Source organism: Pagrus pagrus, assembly GCF_965226575.1.
Source record: "Pagrus pagrus genome assembly, chromosome: 19".
Lineage (NCBI taxonomy): Eukaryota > Metazoa > Chordata > Actinopteri > Spariformes > Sparidae > Pagrus > Pagrus pagrus.
Window position 1 is genome coordinate 868,850 of NC_140203.1, and position 18,715 is coordinate 887,564.

General features: G+C 45.7%; 1 protein-coding gene across 1 annotated transcript in view; it reads left to right on the top strand.

Moving 5' to 3' along the window:
* The first annotated feature begins 809 nt into the window (after window positions 1-809).
* The window catches only part of gfra2b (GDNF family receptor alpha 2b), an 88,133-nt gene continuing 70,227 nt past the window's right edge, over window positions 810-18,715 (top strand). The window contains exons 1-2 of the mRNA XM_084383809.1: window positions 810-1,392; window positions 6,056-6,355. Coding sequence (XP_084239935.1) covers window positions 1,353-1,392; window positions 6,056-6,355 — 340 coding nt within the window. The 5' untranslated portion in view covers window positions 810-1,352. The remainder of the gene's footprint in view (window positions 1,393-6,055; window positions 6,356-18,715) is intronic.

The following is an 18,715-nucleotide window of genomic DNA, read 5'->3' on the forward strand; positions in this document are numbered from 1 at the left end:
ATATATAGTACTCGAGTAAAAGTCTTAAAGTATTTGATATGAAATGTAGTAAAAAGTAAACGATACATATAGTTACATGTATTTATTTACTGTTTACTGGCCTGATCGATTACAGGATATATTAATATATTCAGCATGTTTTATTATTTAAATCTCATGACAGATTAATCATCTACACAGTAACTAACTACAGTAATCTGATACATGTAGTGAGGGGAAGTATAAAGAAGCAGAAAATGGAAATACTCGAGCAAAGTACAAGTACCTCAGAACTGTACTTGAGTAGATGTACTTAGTTACATTCCATCAGTACCAGATGTTCTCATTGGTCGCTCTTGAACCTCTCACTGACACGCAGCTACACCCTTCCTGTGGGCGCGCGCACACTGAGTGCATTTTGGGGTTTGTCCGCTTTGATGTCGCAGCGCGCTGCATCACCCCGGGTCATCGTGCGCATCGTCCGTGCACGCGCGTGGTGCGTGTTGGACACCTGAGAGAGAGAGAGAGAGAGAGAAAGAGAGAGGCACGCACGCGCCTGGAGTGTGTATCTGTGTGTGTGTGTGTGTGTGTGTGTGTGTGTGTGCGCGTGTTTGTGTTTCTGTGTGTGTGTGTGTGTGTTTGTGTTTCTGTGTGTGTGTGTGTGTGTGTGTGTGTGTGTGTGTGTGTTTGTGTTTCTGTGTGTGTGTGTGTATCTGTGTGTGTGTGTGTGTGTGTGTGTGTGTGTGTGTGTCAGGGGGAGGAGGAGGGGGAGGAGGAGGGGGGCGGTTTCTAGGTTTTCCTCAGTGGTCGCACGCGCTGTGTTTGCTGAAGGAGACACGAGCGGACGCACGAGGCAGCTGGAGTGGATTAGGCGCAGTTTTACCGGGAGACGCGCGTGCCATTACGCACCAGGCAGCACGATTGAAGTGCCGACAGAGGCGCGTCATCATCATCATCATCATTATTGATATTATTGATATTATTGATCGTTAATATGAACGTGAGCGCGCTCAGGACGCCGTCAGTCTGAACTACAGCACCGAGCACCGGGAAAGTTGGAGTGAGGCGCGCGGACGGAGTGAGAGCGGCAGCGGGGAGAACCTCTTCATGGACCGGATACACCGGGCCGGAACATGCGGTCCTTAACGGACTCTCGTCCCTCCGCGCTGCTCTGAGTCCACCGAGGGGCTCCGGGCGCCCCGTCACCACCGACCCAGCTCCTCCAACATGTCGGCGGCACTTCCTCCGGTTTACAGCGCAGAGAGGGAGTGAGAGACACCGGGAGCCAGCGGGAGAGAGAGCGGACCGGACCGGACCGGACCGGACCGGACAGCCTGTGTTCCGCCTTCAGGACCTGTCGGATTACCGCCGAGATGATCCTCCTCAACATCCTGACTCTGGTGTTTGTGCTGGGTGAGTTCACACACACACACACACACACACACACACACACACACACACACACACACACACACACACACCTAACGCACGCGCAACCGATGTGCACGCTCATGCACAACTAATGCGCGCTCACACACCGACGTGTACGCGCATACACACCTAACGCACACACACACACACTGGCAGGTGAGGGCAGGTCCACGGAGCCCCCCCCCCCCCCCCCATCACTGAAGTAAAGGTGCACGAGGCAGATTTAATCAACATCCACATGCGGGGCTCGTGCGTGATTCAAGGGTTTATAGTCAAACTAAAGATTTTAAATCAGAGAGAAACACAAGCACGCACACACACACACACACACACACACACACACACACACACACACACACACACAGCCACGAGACAAGAGGAGCTATCTGCGCTGTGTCCACATGTGTGTGTGCATGTGCATGTGCGTGCGCGCGCGCGTGTGTGTGGAGGATGGAGGAAGAAGTCAGATCATTTATTTGACCACAAAGTAAAAATACTCGATTACAGAAGGTTAAAGTATCAGAGGTGAAAGGTGTCGGTCATCAGTGACTGACTGATTGATTGATTGATTGAATGATTGATTGATCAGGTGTTTGGTGATCAGATGTTCGATCCTGTTTTTGTTTTGTTGACTCAGAAAGCAGAAACATTCAACGAGCTGACGTCAGGAAACAGCCTCAGATCAGTTCAGCTGATCGAATGATTGGTCGATTGATCGATGCAGGTGTCTCCTGTCCTCAGTGAGTGTGATGATGTGACACGCATCCTGACTGATGTTTCAGGCTGATGATGATGTCACTGTGACATCATCAAAACAATCTGTTTCATTTTATCGACACAAACAACAAACAACAAACATGTTCATGTTTCTGAACGATCAATATGTCGTTTCACAGTGGAGGAATGAGCTCATCAGCGCCCTCTGCTGGACAAACTGTTCTTTATTCTGGTCACTTATCGGCCGACTGATATCGATCAGCTGATACATGTTTCACAATAATGTTATCAATCACCTGAGATGAGGATGTTGAAGGTTCACCAGCAGGAGGCAGCGAGGAGGCCGGTGACGATGATGTTAGGGATCCTTATCGACACGTCGTCACCTGACGCGGCGGGAAAAATGTCAGAATTTAGTGTATACTTTATTAAGTATAAAGTATCAATACTGAAGTACTTGAATACTCAGTTACTTTGTGCCTCTGCTGTACAGGAGCTCGTCTCTGCCGACTCGAGCTGCTGAGACCTCAGCGTCTCCGGTGTCGGTTCTGTTGGAGCTGTCCTCGGTGCTGAAACCAGTCGTCTCCACAGGGAACGGCTGGCTCTCAGAAAAGCAGCTTTTATTTTGAAAAGCCTGAACCAGGATCAGTTGGTGGTGTGAAGTCATCAGGAACATTTTACATTCAGTTCAGTTAAACATGAAAAGACTCTGATGAGATGTGATTCACATTAACACGACTACAGAAGTGGCAACAAACAGTTTATAGATAATATTCATAAAATATTAAAATAGTTGATAACAACATTACAAACACACTAACTGAGTCTAACTGACTGATCCTTTCTGTGTTTGTTAAAGCTTTTCTGTTTGTTTTATTAAAATTAAGACTTGATTTTTTATTAATGACCGTTAAAGGATCAATATGTCAAAAGTTAATTAAAATAATCCCAGAATGTGAAGAAATAACAGTTTTGACGTTACGACGTCATCAACACGCGCCAGGTGCACCAAGCTACCTGCCCTGCTAACTGAGCTAACTAACTAACTGCTAGCTACAGTTAGCACCAGGTAGCAGTTCCTCTGGTCGTTTGCTGTCTTTTATTTGTTTTGATTATGAATTCGACATATTTCACCTTTAACCAGATCTAAAGTGAACAGTTCTTTATAAAGGCTAATGAATTCTTTATTATTGATTATTAACACTTCATAGAATCCGTCCGTCCTTCACTGCTGGTTTTATCTCCAGTAAGTTGGTTGTTCGTTCAGTTTGGATCAGAAATTGGTGACAGATGCCGACATAATTTCCTCAGACCCAACAGATGTGTTGTTGTGTTGTTGTGTTCAGATGTGTTGTTGTGTTGTTGTGTTCAGATGTGTTGTTGTGTTGTTGTGTTGTTGTGTTCAGATCCAAAACACAAAAATCATCAGTAAAAACATCCCACCTCTTCTCCAGTCCTGATTAAAAGAAGGACTGAGATGATGAACTCTGAATCAAAGCGCTCAGTTTCTCATTTTAATGAATTCTTCTGCTGATTATTTGATAAACTGACTGATCGTTTATTTCAAACCTAGTAAACAGATTCTGATGTAACGTCCGACTGTAAAACACCCAGCAGCTGTGAGCTGAGCGGCGTCGGAGCTGCTGCTCGTCTCCGAGCTGTCGGCACACAGCTGGAAGGAAACGTTCACATCCGGCCGGTAAACTTTCTTACCGGGTCGTCTGACGCTCAGTTAATTGGACGCCACCTGCATGTTGTCGTCGGCGTGTCGGTGGAAGCTGTTGAGCTGTCTGCCGGGCCGACCTCGCGCAGCCGATTCCTGACGCTCTCTGACGTGACGGTTGTTCCTGTCGGTCATCAGTTTTCATAACAGCTGAAGACGATGTGACCGATGTTCTGCTGCATCTGCAGAAACTCTACACACATTTTTACCTGCTGACAAAACACAAAACACTTAAAACAACCTGCAGGACGGTCGGAGACAGAAACACGTTCTTCATCCTGGAAACAGACGTGATATCACCACAAGACTCACAATGTCTCATATAAACTGTTATTAATAAGAATCAAACAAATCAGTCAGTCAACAAATAAACTCACAAAATGTTGAGAAAGGAAATATTTCTATTCAACAGAAGCTCTGAACCGTCGGAGTCAAACATCTTATATCCTGTGATAACGACTGAGATAATTAATGTTGAGAAAACGACTGCAGAGCAAACCACCTGAACGTGATGACTGTTTGCTGTTGATGATGGATTCTTATTAATCTGACATATTCATCTCGATTCATCTTGATGCTGATCTGATAAACATAAAGCTGTGAGGAAAAAGCATCGACCTTTTGTTTTCTCGTCATAACGGATTCATTTATCTCGTTATCGCAGGAAAACAAAGCTCGTTTCCTCGAGAGAAGAAAACAATCTGAGGAAAAAACATTTGTTTCATTTGATGGTGAAACAAAGAACTCGTGATCTCGAGGAAACAAACAAAATCCAACTTGTTATCAGGAGAAAGCGTCTGAGTTCCCTCCTCGTCCTGTCGCGTCCTGCTGAGCTGCAGCTTCAGGTGTTTCTGCCGTCACAGCAGGTTGTGCACTAGCTAACATTGCTAACACTAGCTGGCTGACGCTCACGTTGCTAACGCACAGATGTTATATTACATCTGGAGACTAACTGAGCCATCGAACTTCCGGTTTAGCGCCCGGCTGTTATAAATCATTGAATTGTGGCTGTTATTATTCTTTAAATGTGACATTTAAATAAATGTTCATAAAGCGTCTCCTGCATTGTTCTGACATCAAACACCTTCATCATGTCACATTTCAAACCATCAGACTTTGATGATTCATCACGTAGCAGTGATCATTGAATCAGTGACGTCTGAGGAGCAGTTTCAGTCGAGCAGTGATTCTGACGGACAGTCGAGGCTCGGCAGCTCGTCAGCTCGTCAGCTCGTCAGCTCAGGTGTTGTTGGATTGATTCCACCTGTTGGTGTGTTTGAGTCCTGATGAAATATCTACTTTTAGAGGTTTATCTTTTTATGAAACACTGATGAGTCACATGACCTGCAGCTTCTCTCACACTGAAGGTTTCAGTGAGAGATGTTGAGATGTTCAGTCTCAGCTGGACTCCCTGTATGTGAGGAGACAACACTGACAGGTGACGTGAACACCTGACGCTCCTCTGAGTCTGCAGTGTTTTCAGGAGCAGCGAGTGTTCGTTCAGGATAAACTCCTCTTATTGATGCAGGTTAGTCGTGATGTCAGCAGCCTGACAGGAAGACTCGCGGACACAAGTAACTGGTAACTAAATGTAACTAAATGTAGCGGAGAGGAAGTATGAAGTAGCAGGAAATGGAAATACTCAAGTACAGTACTTGAAAATTGTACTTTTTATTGCAGATGAATTCAAAATATCAGTTTCAGTCTCGTTGATTTCTGATAATCAGCGTCGGTAAAAAGCCACATCGGTCGACGCCTGTTTTAAATGATCTGTCTCATTTCTGTTATTTATAAAGAGCAGATTAAAAAAGTTGATGTTACCTTCTTCATCAAAGCACACAGGTAACAATCACATGTTCAGTGGGGTTTCTCCTGGTCTCCACTGCCTGTGGTTGTTTGTTGAGATGTGGCAGCAGAGGTAGACGATCGTCACTGTTTGATTTTCACATTAAAAGTTACGACAGCGCGACGCAACGTGATCCAAAGTCTGTAAATATATTCAGTGTTGATGATTTATAATCTTTTCTTTTCTCTGTGTTAAGATGAAGTTTTACTGTGAAAATTAAATCTGAAGCAAAACACACACACACACACACACACACACACACACACACACACACACACACACACACACACACACACACATGAAGCCTATCATCAGTGTAACCTCTGACTCCTGTGTGTGTGTGTGTGTGTCCCCTCCAGATGTGTGTGTGTGTGACTCGGAGCTGGGCGCCCCGGGCTGGAGGGAACCTCTGGACTGCGTCCGGGCCTCTGAACTGTGCAACCAGAACAGCCAGTGCAGCTCACGGTACCGGATCATGCGCCAGTGCCTCTCCGGCGGCGACAAGGAGCGCAGCGCCATGCTGGCCTCCAAGGAGTGCCAGGGGGCGCTGGAGGTGCTGCAGGACTCGCCGCTGTACGACTGCCGCTGCAAGAGAGGCATGAAGAAGGAGCTGCAGTGTCTGCAGAACTACTGGAGCATCCACATGGGCCTGACGGAGGGTAAGCCGCCGACACAGCCCTGCCGAGGCTTCATTAAGCCTCCCGCTGCTGCCGATGATTTCCCCACAATGTTCAGAGCTGCTGGCAGATGAAACAGAGCTGTGAGAACGCCACATGCAGCGTGTGAGGATCGGTCGCTGAGTGGGTTCTGTTTGAGTTCTGCCTCACGTGTCAACAGGGACAAAGAGGCGAGGAGGAGCGAGCTGCGCTGGTTCTCCTCGTCGTAACTGTACACCTCAGCGAGTGTCTCCAGGTGTCCATCTGCTGCACCGGTTGTAAAGTCATATAAATCTCTTAGTGTCTCTGTTCAGTCTGATAAATGTCCTCAAGTGATGTCACTCGAGGCGGCCCAGCTGCATTGTGGGTAATGTTGGCAACCGTGTGGAGAGAAAAGACGATATCTCTGGTTTCATTAAGAAAACTAAAGTACAGCTCAAGTATTTTCTCCTCCTGCTTTTTAATCTGCAGCTCATCTGTTGTTGATAGTTTACTGTTTGTTTTATCACGTGTTGGACCCGTCAGATAGAACCTGAGCCCGCCACACGTTAGCTCACCATGAAGCCAGAACATATCGGATCAAAGGAGCGAACACATGAAGACAGATAGTTAGAAACATTGTGCAGGAGGCAGGAATGCTTCATTAGACACTAAACAAGTTCTGTGACGTTTACCTCTGATCAGAACAGAACACCTGACGATTCTGGATCGATCCAGTTCCAGGAGTGTGCTGATAAATCTGTGCAGGACTCCTCCAGCAACGACCTGCTGCTGCTGCTGTGGTTGTGGTGTGCTGTGGTTCTGGTGTGCTGTGGTTCTGATGTGCTGTGGTTCTGGTGTGCTGTGGTTCTGGTGTGCTGTGGTTCTGATGTGCTGTGGTTCTGGTGTGCTGTGGTTCTGATGTGCTGTGGTTCTGGTGTGCTGTGGTTCTGGTGTGCTGTGGTTCTGGTGTGCTGTGGTTCTGATGTGCTGTGGTTCTGGTGTGCTGTGGTTCTGATGTGCTGTGGTTCTGGTGTGCTGTGGTTCTGGTGTGCTGTGGTTCTGATGTGCTGTGGTTCTGGTGTGCTGTGGTTCTGATGTGCTGTGGTTCTGGTGTGCTGTGGTTCTGGTGTGCTGTGGTTCTGATGTGCTGTGGTTCTGGTGTGCTGTGGTTCTGGTGTGCTGTGGTTCTGGTGTGCTGTGGTTCTGGTGTGCTGTGGTTCTGATGTGCTGTGGTTCTGGTGTGCTGTGGGAATTTTAATGGAACAAACATCACATGAAACATTCTCTCGCTGCAGAGCTGCTGTGAGTCACCTGGCTAACGTCTTTGGTTGGTACAGGTCCCAGTGCTGGTCCTGCACCGTGTTCTGTGTGTGTCAGCACCGCATACACACACACACACACACACACACATGCACACACATGCACACGGCCTGTCGGCTGGCCTAGTTTGGGTCTCAGCAGTGGCAGAGCTCATTAAGAGCCTCTCTCTTTGTTCTCTGTTCCACTAAGGACGTCTCTGTAGTGCCAGCAATACTCACAAAGCCGCTGCATTACACACACACACACACGCGCACACACACACACACACACACACACACACACACACACACACACACACACACACACACACACACACACACAGCGACCACACACAGGAGGACAGAGCTGCAACGTACAGAAACACAAACGCATCGTCTCAGATATCTGCAACACGCAACTGCTGCGGTGCGTTCACTGACCGTATAGAATATCGGACAGAGCCCACAGGTTTCTGAAGAGCTCAAAGTGGGTCGTACCTGCTGTCGCCATCTTGGCAGCGCCTGACTCCGCTTCATTCCTGGCTGATCAGAAATGGGTCACGAGGTGGAGCTGGAGCGGGCCTCGTTAGTTCAACAAGCCCAGAGAGCTGGAAGCTACCAGGCTAGCTACGGCTAAACCGCTGGAGAAGCTCACCTTCACTTTACTGTACATCAGCTGCAACGACCAGCACCCAGGGTGTGTGTTCGTGCTCAGGTCGTCTCTGACTAAAGTCAGCACTCACCAGAGGTTCTGGTTCTGTCTGTTGTCCTGCAGGATCTGTACATTTCCCTCCATTCAGTACTCAAATGAGAGCGAACTACTTTATATTCCAGTGGATTTCAGCACCTCAGTGTCTCAGCAGGAGAGTGAAGATGATCCGGCTCCAGCAGCCGTCCGCCGGTGAACGCTGACCGAGCGGCTCGTTCATCTGAAAGCTCCGGCCTCTGTCCCTTCACTCCGGCCCGTCAGTCCAATTAACTGCACAGAAAGACGGACTGTGTCTGATATTTGCATTAAACACGGCTGAGAGGTGAAGATCAGCAGCTAGTTAGCAAAGTGGCCACGTTACTGTTTACTTCTGCTGTGGAGTCTGCTGTGGATCGACTCACTTTTACAGCCTCGAGTGGCCGTTAGAGGAACTGCAGTTTGTGTTACTTTGTAGCTCTGTTGAGTCGTCTCAGGACTGTGGTGTGTTTGTGGTGCGTTCAGGGACAGAGAAGACTGTTGTTATTCAACACTTAAAGATCTTTTCCTTCAGTGTCCTGGCTCGTTAACTCTGAGACGTCCTGATGTGAGCTCGCTCTGTTCTGAGGTTTGTTTTCATTTTTGTTATTTTTTTGTACTTAATTACCGGCGGAGGCGTGCAGGCTGCAGATGTTGATTAGCAGGAAAACACTGTTATAATTATTATTATCAATACAGACTCTACTGTGAAGAAACAGCTCAGAGTCTAATTACTCAGCGTGGCGTCACGTCTGCAGCAACAAACACTCATCGCTGGTTATTGATGGATCAGTTGTGGAGCTGATGTGATCAGTTGATTGATTAATACGTGTTTTTAGTCATTTCTATTCACATGTGTTTGAGCTGACTGTCATGTCGGGAGGTGCAGGGGACGCTGGTGCAGTTAGAGATGAGCGAGGAGGCCGACCGGGCCAGACACCACTGTTCAGGACTGTGTTCCAACACTGAAGATGTGGAGACGCCACGAGCACAAGTCGCAACCCTGAGCTGTCGAGGAGACGATCGCTCCTCACGAAGCTGCTGATTCAGAGACTCGTCGCATGAAACATGATGTTTCTGATGGACGACACCAGCAGCAGAAAAACAGCTCAGCACCTCAGTGGGCAGAACCCGAAGGGCCCGGGTGAACGGGTTTGAGACACGAGTCCAAACACAGCAGCGTCCTGCAGCGTGAGGACAAAGAAACTCGCCTGCTCCTCGGAGGAACCTGCTGCACGCTTCATTACACGACAAATGATTTTATAAACAACTTATAGAAAGTTTGACTTCACAGTTTCTGAACAGACGAGTTTCTCTGCTCTACTTTTGTCTCTCACTCATGCATGAATATTTAACAAGGCAGAAGAGGATTTGTTGGCTTTTCAGCTTAAAACTTGTATAATAGATTCCAGAGCGGACGACCAGGTGAGAGAGACATAATTCACAAGTTTCCAGACGTCCAAGGTTAGTTTGGATTTAGGAGAGGAGGATTAAAAATTCAAGAAGTACAAAGTCAGGGTAGAGAGCAGGGAGGTGTGTTCAGGGACAATACAGCTTATTTATTATATTAACAAACAAGGATTGTACAGCGATTTAAAGACAATCACATGTTACAAACAGCTGAAGCATGAGAAGGTGATGACAGGTGAGCTCCTCAGGCAGGTTGGTCCACAGCTCGGGGACAGTACAGCCTCAGCAGGTCTCGGTTACAGGAACAGGAGCAGTGAGTCGTCCGTGGATATTGTTGGGAAAAGATCAGGCACTTTCAAAAAACACTCAGCAGGTGAATGAAACTGTTTGTCGACCTCCGTCGGTCAACGACCAGGTGACCAGATGAACAGCAGCAGAGAGGACAACATCTTTCCTTCAGTGTCGTTCTTTGTTCTTCTCTCAGTGAGATAAACTGATGAACCGATGCTGAAGCAGCTACGCTAACATCTGGAGGAGCCGCCGTTGCTTCTCTCGCTGGTCGCCTGTAGCTGCCGGCGGTTCCTCACAGGACGCTGGCTGGTCGGATCTGGAGCCTCAAAGGTCGTCAAAGAAATCCTTCAGCCAGTGCAGAGATGATGAACGTGGAGCGTCGGGTCTCTTTTCCTGGTTTTGGTTAAAAGTTCAGCAGCTGCAGTGATTTCTGGTTCAGACGTCGGCAGGCGTCCAGACTTCTGGATCTTTAAAACTTTGAGACATCGTTTGGACATTATTAAACATCATAACTGAAGTTCATGATAGGACTAACTCCTGAGGAGCTCTACAGTCTAACAGGTGTTGATCTGGTTCTGATTCTGATCATCATGGACCCACCGCTTCTGTCTGACCGACAGATAAATAAAAAAGATAATGATGATGATTTTTTGATTAAATGAGGACACTTGGTTATAAAACCTGTCATTCAGACTCAGAACAGTCGTATGATGTCACGTCTCACTTCAGCGAATCAGCAGGGTAATTAAGGTGGTCGTGATTGACAGCAGCATCCAGCTTCACTCGGTGGAGCTTCCTCCGAACGTGTGATTACCCAGCAGATCCTCAGAGAGCAGTTTAGAAGGTGTTGAAGGGGAGGGTGGAGATGACTAATGAGCTGAGAGACAGAAAATTGGTTGTGGGTGGAGGAGCCGAGTCTGGAGACGCAGCGCTGCCGTCGATCTCGCAGCCTTTTTCTTCTTTCTGACGTTTTCTTCTTCTTTCTTTGAGGCCCGTCGCTCCGAGCCGGAGACACAGCGGAGGAAACACTCACAGACAGAACAGAGTCGAACTCAAGACGTCTCCATCCTCCTGCTCTCATTGTCTCTGCACACCTTCACTGTGCAGCTGCTTCAATGAGACATGTTTAAAAAGAGCGATGGAGTGAAACAAGGTGGAGCGGTGAGGACTTGTGGTCAGAGGCCACGAGGCTGCACCAGCTTCAGTTTTATGCAACGTTAGCAGCTCTGACACGGTGTCACAGCTGCAAAAACACATCAGTGAGCCTGCAAACTCAGAGTCTTTGTTCCTGTAATGTTAAAAACGACCTATAGTAGCAGAGCTAACTCCACCCAGCGAGAACAAGGCTACGTCTTTATTTCCATATCATCAACACGTGACAGCATGTTTGTCAGCTGGAAATATTAAATATAGAAAAGTCACAAGCGAAATGAAAGAAACACAGAAAGACACAGAACGAAGACAGAAGTCCACAAAGAGAAACAACAAAAACACACGAAACAATTAAAAAGAGACACAAATAAAAGCAGATCCAAACAAGAGAGAGATCTAAAATGATTAATGAGACACAAAACAGCCACAAAGAGATTTAAAACAACTTAAACACATTCAATAACTAAAAAGATGCAAAATTAGTAAAAAATAAACGGAAAACAACGACCAACACAAAACAACTAATAAAAAACATAAAACAACAAAAAGATGTAAAATGACCAAAAGAGACACAAACAGCTGAAGAGACACAGGGTGACTTCAGGGTCTCGGTGCTGTAGCCGGCTCAGCGTCTCTCTCATGCCGGTCCGGACCCTGTTGTCTCACAGCTGTAGTGGATCAGTACATTAATCAGTCTTAATAAATCATGTATGTGTTTTACAAACTGCTCCACCGGCTTCAGAAGTCGCACACCTCTGGGTGGAGGTCTTAAAGGTCCAGTCACTCAGTTATTCTGGACTCATCTCCTCCAGAGTGCCTCAAAGATTTCCCGGCCCGGTGCCGCCGCAGACTTTCATTCAGGTGAACGGGTTGAATCTCCGTCATCTCGGTTAGCAGGCGCGAGCCCGGCTCTCCTCTCTGCTGCCCCACTTTATACTTCAGCTGTTTTTAAATATCAGTCTGCTCTCGTGCAGCTTCCTGCCCGGCGCCGGAGAGCTCGTCATCCATCCTAATTTGTGTCGTGTTTGCGTTCTTCATCACGACCATTTCAAACAACACCTGCAGGTGAACGCAGGAGCAATAACCAGAACCACGGACAGGCCGCCGAGAGCAGGAAAGCAATATTCTGCTGCAGCGCTCACTGATGGTACGTTGTTTATCATGTCAGTGTGTAATACCTGCAGATACAGATGGTTGTTGGCAGCTCTCAGGAGCAGCGGCACCACAGTCCAACAGCAGCAGAGCCAGAACCAGATCCACACATGAGCGAGGTGTCCATGTTCCTCAGCTGTGAACTCACTGTCAGGCTCCACGAGTACCTGCACTAATTAATACTCATTAATGTTGTTGTAACGTAAATGTTATTCTGTGCTATCAGTCATTTATTAACTGTTGTGGTGATTTCTACCCTCGATACTTTGAGACATTTTGATATCTGATCCTTTGTGGGGAAATTGACACATCATGTGAGTTCATTTACCTCTGGAGGAGACGGTTGTGTAGAGAGAGAGGAGAGCATCGATACTGAGAAGGATATCTGGCAATATATTCGATACTTTTGGCAACACTACTACCTGCTCCTGACGACATTATAACCCAGTAATTAATTGGTAATATAGAGTTTATAAATCCTGACTGTGTGGTTGGCTGGTCTGTAATCTGTCTGACGGCAGGTTAATCTCCTCAGTGGTCTGCAGTCCTTCAGGCTATCTGAGACGAACCAGCCGCTGATTAAACAACAGTGTTTGTGTGTGCGCGAGGGTCGGAGGAGGCGAGGCTCACAGAGGAGCGTCAGCGCAGATAAAAGACTGATATCCTGGGAATCAGATGAAAGTATGATGGCCACAGATGACAGGAAGGAGCAATTTTTAAGGACGAGGAACAGAAAAAGGAGGAAATGGAGTACAGCGGGGAGAGATCAGACAGATGAGATCAGATGGATGTTGGGGTGGAGGCAGGATCAAACCTCCATTTATCTGTTTTCTGACATGCTTTCTATGTATTAAAGTACAGAGGACAGTGTCTCAGCTGAGGTTAACCAGCAGCGTCCTGTCTCAAAAGCCCATTTGAAGATTATTTGCTGTCGTGTCGGAGGTTTCGACTCTGTGTGGAAAACTTTGGGCTCTTGATTGTAAAGTTTAACGCTCTGCAGCAGAGACGGTCAATGAATCATGAATCGCTGTCTGGCTCTTTGATTACGGCGGTGGACGTGCCTCCGAACACATCGAGGAGATATATGGAGATCTGACTTTTGATTGTCCCAAAATGATCCATCACTCTGCCACAGATGTGTGGCGTGTGATGTTTGTTGTTTGCCGGTCCATTAAACCACGCTTTGACGATGGCGATCATTACCCTGTTAACTGTGTGAGTGGAGAACAGAGAGCGTGTGGTCACACTTCATACATCATTTAAAGTAAAGATATGGCAGGTTGGTGAGATATTTGATCCTGTTCTTATTCCTGGAAATCTTATCAAAATGATCCTGAGCATCTGTCTCAGTGCAGCTCAAAGTGAATCCAAAGCTGTTTAATAAGAACATCACTGAAAATAAAATAAATAAATGGACTTTCTACAGTCTCCTGACCGCTCACAGCGCTGTGTGCTGCAGCACATGTCACATTCACCCCTCCATACACTGATGACAGAGGCTGCCATGCAGGGTGCCAACTGCTCATCAGGAGCAATTTGGGGTTCAGGATCTTGCTCAAGGACACTTGGACATGCAGCTGGGGGAGCCTGGGATTCAAACCAGCAACCATACGACACAGACCTGTCTCCATCACATCTTTACACAGACCTGTCTCCATCACGTCTTTACAGAGACCTGTCTCCATCACGTCTTCACAGAGACCTGTCTCCACCACGTCTTTACACAGACCTGTCTCCACCACGTCTTTACACAGACCTGTCTCCATCACATCTTTACAGAGACCTGTCTCCACCACATCTTTACACAGACCTGTCTCCATCACATCTATACAGAGACCTGTCTCCATCACATCTTTACACAGACCTGTCTCCACCACATCTTTACAGAGACCTGTCTCCATCACATCTATACAGAGACCTGTCTCCACCACATCTTTACACAGACCTGTCTCCATCACATCTATACAGAGACCTGTCTCCATCACATCTATACAGAGACCTGCCTTCATCACATCTTTACAGAGACCTGTCTCCATCACATCTTTACACAGACCTGTCTCCACCACATCTTTTAATTGTCCATGGTGTCATTTCCATTCATTAACAGATGAGATTGCAAATCAATCACTACTCGTCAGTGAGAAACTTTATCCAAACATGTCTCTTTTTTAATATTTTTCTGGTTTGGTATTTCTGTGACGTGTGTTTTTGACACAGCTGCTGTCGCTCTGTTATGTGGGAGGAAAACAGGCAAGTGAGGGAAACGAAGAGACATTTAAGACAAATGGCTTCTTTCTGAGTCACCGTTCTTCAGAGATGTTCAGGGCAAATATCTTTCTCTGCCTGAACAGTCACTTTTACAGAAGAAATATGAAGCAAATGACAGAAATAGAAACAGAAAAGACAGACTGAGAGAGTATAGCACAAAAGTAGATTTCCATCCTTATCAATAAAGAAAATGCTTTCAAGACAGACTGATGACATGAAACAATGTAGAAATACCAGCAGGTAACACTTGGATCTCATCCTCACTGATGACCTTCAGAGGAGAAGCTCTCTGAGTGTGAATCAGCAGTTCTCTTATCGCCACACAGCAGATCAGACAGCAGATGAGGGTGAGATGGAGGACGGCCTCTCCGTTAACTCTTGGAGAGCAGAGATCCAGGTGAACGAAGCCGAGAGAAGAGTGAGCAAAAGATAATTCATCTCCTCTTAAATCTGTTTGATACGCTCGCAAAAAGCTTTGATAAAAAACTCTTTTCATTGATTTATAATCCCTCTGAGATGAAGAGATGTGAACAGCTGGGACAAAAACAGTCAAATTGAAACTGTTTGCCACATCAAAGCATGACAGATGATCAGACTGCTCGTATTTGTTCGGAGAGAAAGAAACCCCCTCATGAGGCTTTAAGGCAACACAAACTGTATAATTGTTGGTTTATCTGGATGAGGAGTCTGGCTGTGACTGGAGGGAGGATGGAGTGCAGAGGCTTCGCAGTAATCTGCGCAGGGATTGGTCTAATCTGTCCCTGGAGGGGTCGTGTGCAGGAGGCCAGGCTGCAGGCGGCAGCATTAGTCACGGGCAGCTCTGTGCACGGCCGGCTGATTCCTTCACCTCTGCTCTGAGCTCCTGGTGGGACCGAAGCACTCGGACAGCCGCTGAAATGTCTCCATCGTCTGCTGTTACTGCTGCTGCTGCTCAGCACAGAGAGAGCAGAGGGCGGTCAGCTGACTGCACCTCTGGAGGGTCGCGAACAACTCAGAGTATTTCTAAACAATAAAGTTCACATAGAGTCCAAATTTATTTTGATGGTATTTCAGAGTTTGTAACTTCGTGGGAAATCATGACAAACGTTGAGGCCTCATCCGGCACTCGGGGGCGAAAGTTCGACCTCGGTTACTGTTCAGAAACACAACTTTATAACTTCATTTAGAGATTCAGGTGAAACTGGGTCAGAACTTATTTCCCACTCTCTCTCTGCTGCTCCAGGTCTGGACAGATAACTTTACTTGTTGCTAAAGAAACTGCTAACAGACATACTGATGACCAGCAGCTTCTCAATTATCATCGCCGGACCGGGACGCCGTCCGACAATGACGACGGAGGCTGGTTGGAATATGGAGTTGATCTGTAGCGTTTCCTCATAGACACATAACGGTAGTTACATTTTGAAAGAGAGGGTCCAATAAAATCTGCAGTGTCGATCACGGGCGTCGAACCGAAGTCAGACAGACACAGAGCGGTGACGGCACAGACTCTCTTGGTTGAAGGGTTAAAAGATGAATGAACATGAATACGAGAGAGACTCGCTGCTTGTGTTATTTTAAGACGTTTGCCTACACACAGTTTGTTTAATGGACCTCGGCTGCTGAATGTTTCCTCTGAGAAATCTTTGACTCGTCTGTTTCTTTGTGTCACGTTGCTCATTTGTGTTTTGGAACCTGACGACGACGATCGTCCAAGTTTACATCGGTATGCAATTAAAAAGTCATTAAGACGATAATGTGGGAGAGTCAGAGCTCAAGTAAACAAAATGCTACAATTATTTTAAACTCCAGAGTTCAGTGATCATGAATTCATAATGAGACGAGGCTGTTTAGGATGTTTTGTTTCATTTCCTTTTGGTGTATATCCAGAAGTCACTTCCAGCTCGATTGCAGATACATTCATTCACACATTTCCTCATCGTGCAGATTCTGTGTGGCACAATGTTCCCTTCAAACTCCAGTTTACTTTGCAGACTGCTTGTGTTCGACTATATTTTTAGGAGGAAGTGTTAAAATATTTAGGCCATGTGGGAACTAACAAAAAAGGACAAAATACAGAGGCCGATGAGTCCCTTCTGTTGAAACACTGGCAGAGTATTGACCCAGAGTGTTGAATAAAACATAAGTGACATACACTTTAAAATCATCATTTCAGATAGAGTTGACGTTTTTCTGAATTTCATTCCAGGCGGACGATAAGAATAAACTGTATTCAGGTTCTTGCACCTCTGCCTCCAACAGATAATGATATTCAGAATTACAATTCAGCTCTGCGATGGAAAAGATTCAAACTTGACTGTCGGGATGTGAGAGCTGCAGTCCAGGAGGGGAGAGTCTGGAGGAACTCAGCTAATTTATGTTAAATAGATAGAAATGATGATTTGATTAGGAAAATAAATATTCACAGATTTGTGTTCTGCAAGAAAATGACCATCGAAATAAACCTTAAAGCCGTGTGTCTCCGCTGAACCTGCATGTTAGCTTAAAGCAAAGGATTACTGGTTTAAATCAGCTCATGTTGTTACAGCCATAGATTATTATTGCAATATACAACAAAACACCGAGTAATAAATGAGTTTTGATTTAACATATCAGTACTTTTTTACTAGAGCTCGACTGAGTTTTGGGGCTTTTACTCTGATAAAGAGTAAAACATTTCGATTTACACCCTTTTTTGTTACAGTGAAAAATGTCTGTAAGCTCTGTAACACAGGCTGGATATTTACAGTCTACATGCATATTGTCACTCCAAGCATCTTTTTCTGCATTATAATCTCTAAAAACTAAAGATGTTCATGTTGGTGCATATCAGGCAGCAGATAGACTGATTTGTCTGTGATGGGTGAATATCGTCCGATAATATCAGTCAGCTGATATAAAGCTCAGTCTTTACATTTATACACATCCATGTCCCAATACAGAGGGAAATAACCTAAAAATCCTTGAAAAAACAGAAGAAAACCATAAAATAAATAGTTTAAATAGTTAGCTGTACTGTAAAAAGTGGAAATGAAATGACCTCCTGCATTTTCAGTAAGAAGGAGGTGCTCTGATGTTGTTATTTTACGTCCTGTCTAAACGATGTTCGTGCATATACCTCTTACATTACTCGCCCACCACCTCCAACATTGTTTTGCTTTGTGACGGATGTTACAATGATAAAATGAAAGGTGTCTCTTTGCAACAGCAGCAGGAGTCACATATAATTTACAACCTATTGAGGTAATCGACAACACGATGTTGGAGGATTTGTTGTCAAAGTGAAACGCAAATGCACCTTTTTGGGAACCCTAAAGGAGTCAGTTACCTCGCTGAGAAGTTGGAGGTGTGCAGCTCCTTCTTGGTTATTTATCTCACTGACTGAATAAAACTTCAAACTGACCCAAATGTAGAAAATGTTTTGCTCTGTAGTGGCAGTTTTGGTCACGAAAGCGCTAAGTGCTAAAATCCTGTGACCAGCCTACTTCAAAATAAAAGTCAAGTCGTGTTTCACCAGCTAAATGCTTTTAATGTGAAGGAGTAGAAAATGTTTGGCTCCTAGAAGCAGTAAATTAACACAGTGCTGAAAAGATAGTGAGCGTCTTTTCCTCGCCTCTATCAGCTGCTTTAGTAATCGTTTGTGGCAACTGAAATCATCTTAATAAAGTGAGTCACACATTGTTTCTAAGATACTGTTGATAACTTTTATCTACTCAGTGAAACTAAGCCAGAATATTAAATCAGACCAGAGCCTCACCTCTTCATACATACTTCATATATTTTGCATTCTGCAGCTGCACCTTCATTTTGTCACTGTTCACACTCCTTCAGATGCCACTTCAAACAAATTAAAGCAAGCACTTAGTTTAGTGTCAGGCTCTCGACAAAACTTTAAATATTGCACATCTTCCATATATTATCGGTATAATTCAACTTTAAAGCCAGCGATGCAGTTTAGCGTTAGCTTTACAAGCTCCAGCATCTACACCACACTTTCATCAGAAATGACCTTCTCTAGTTGCACAAAGAATCTGTTTTAATCAGCTGTCTGTGGTAGATGGTATCAGGTCCAGGTACATGATGCTGTACCAACCAATCAGGACAGAG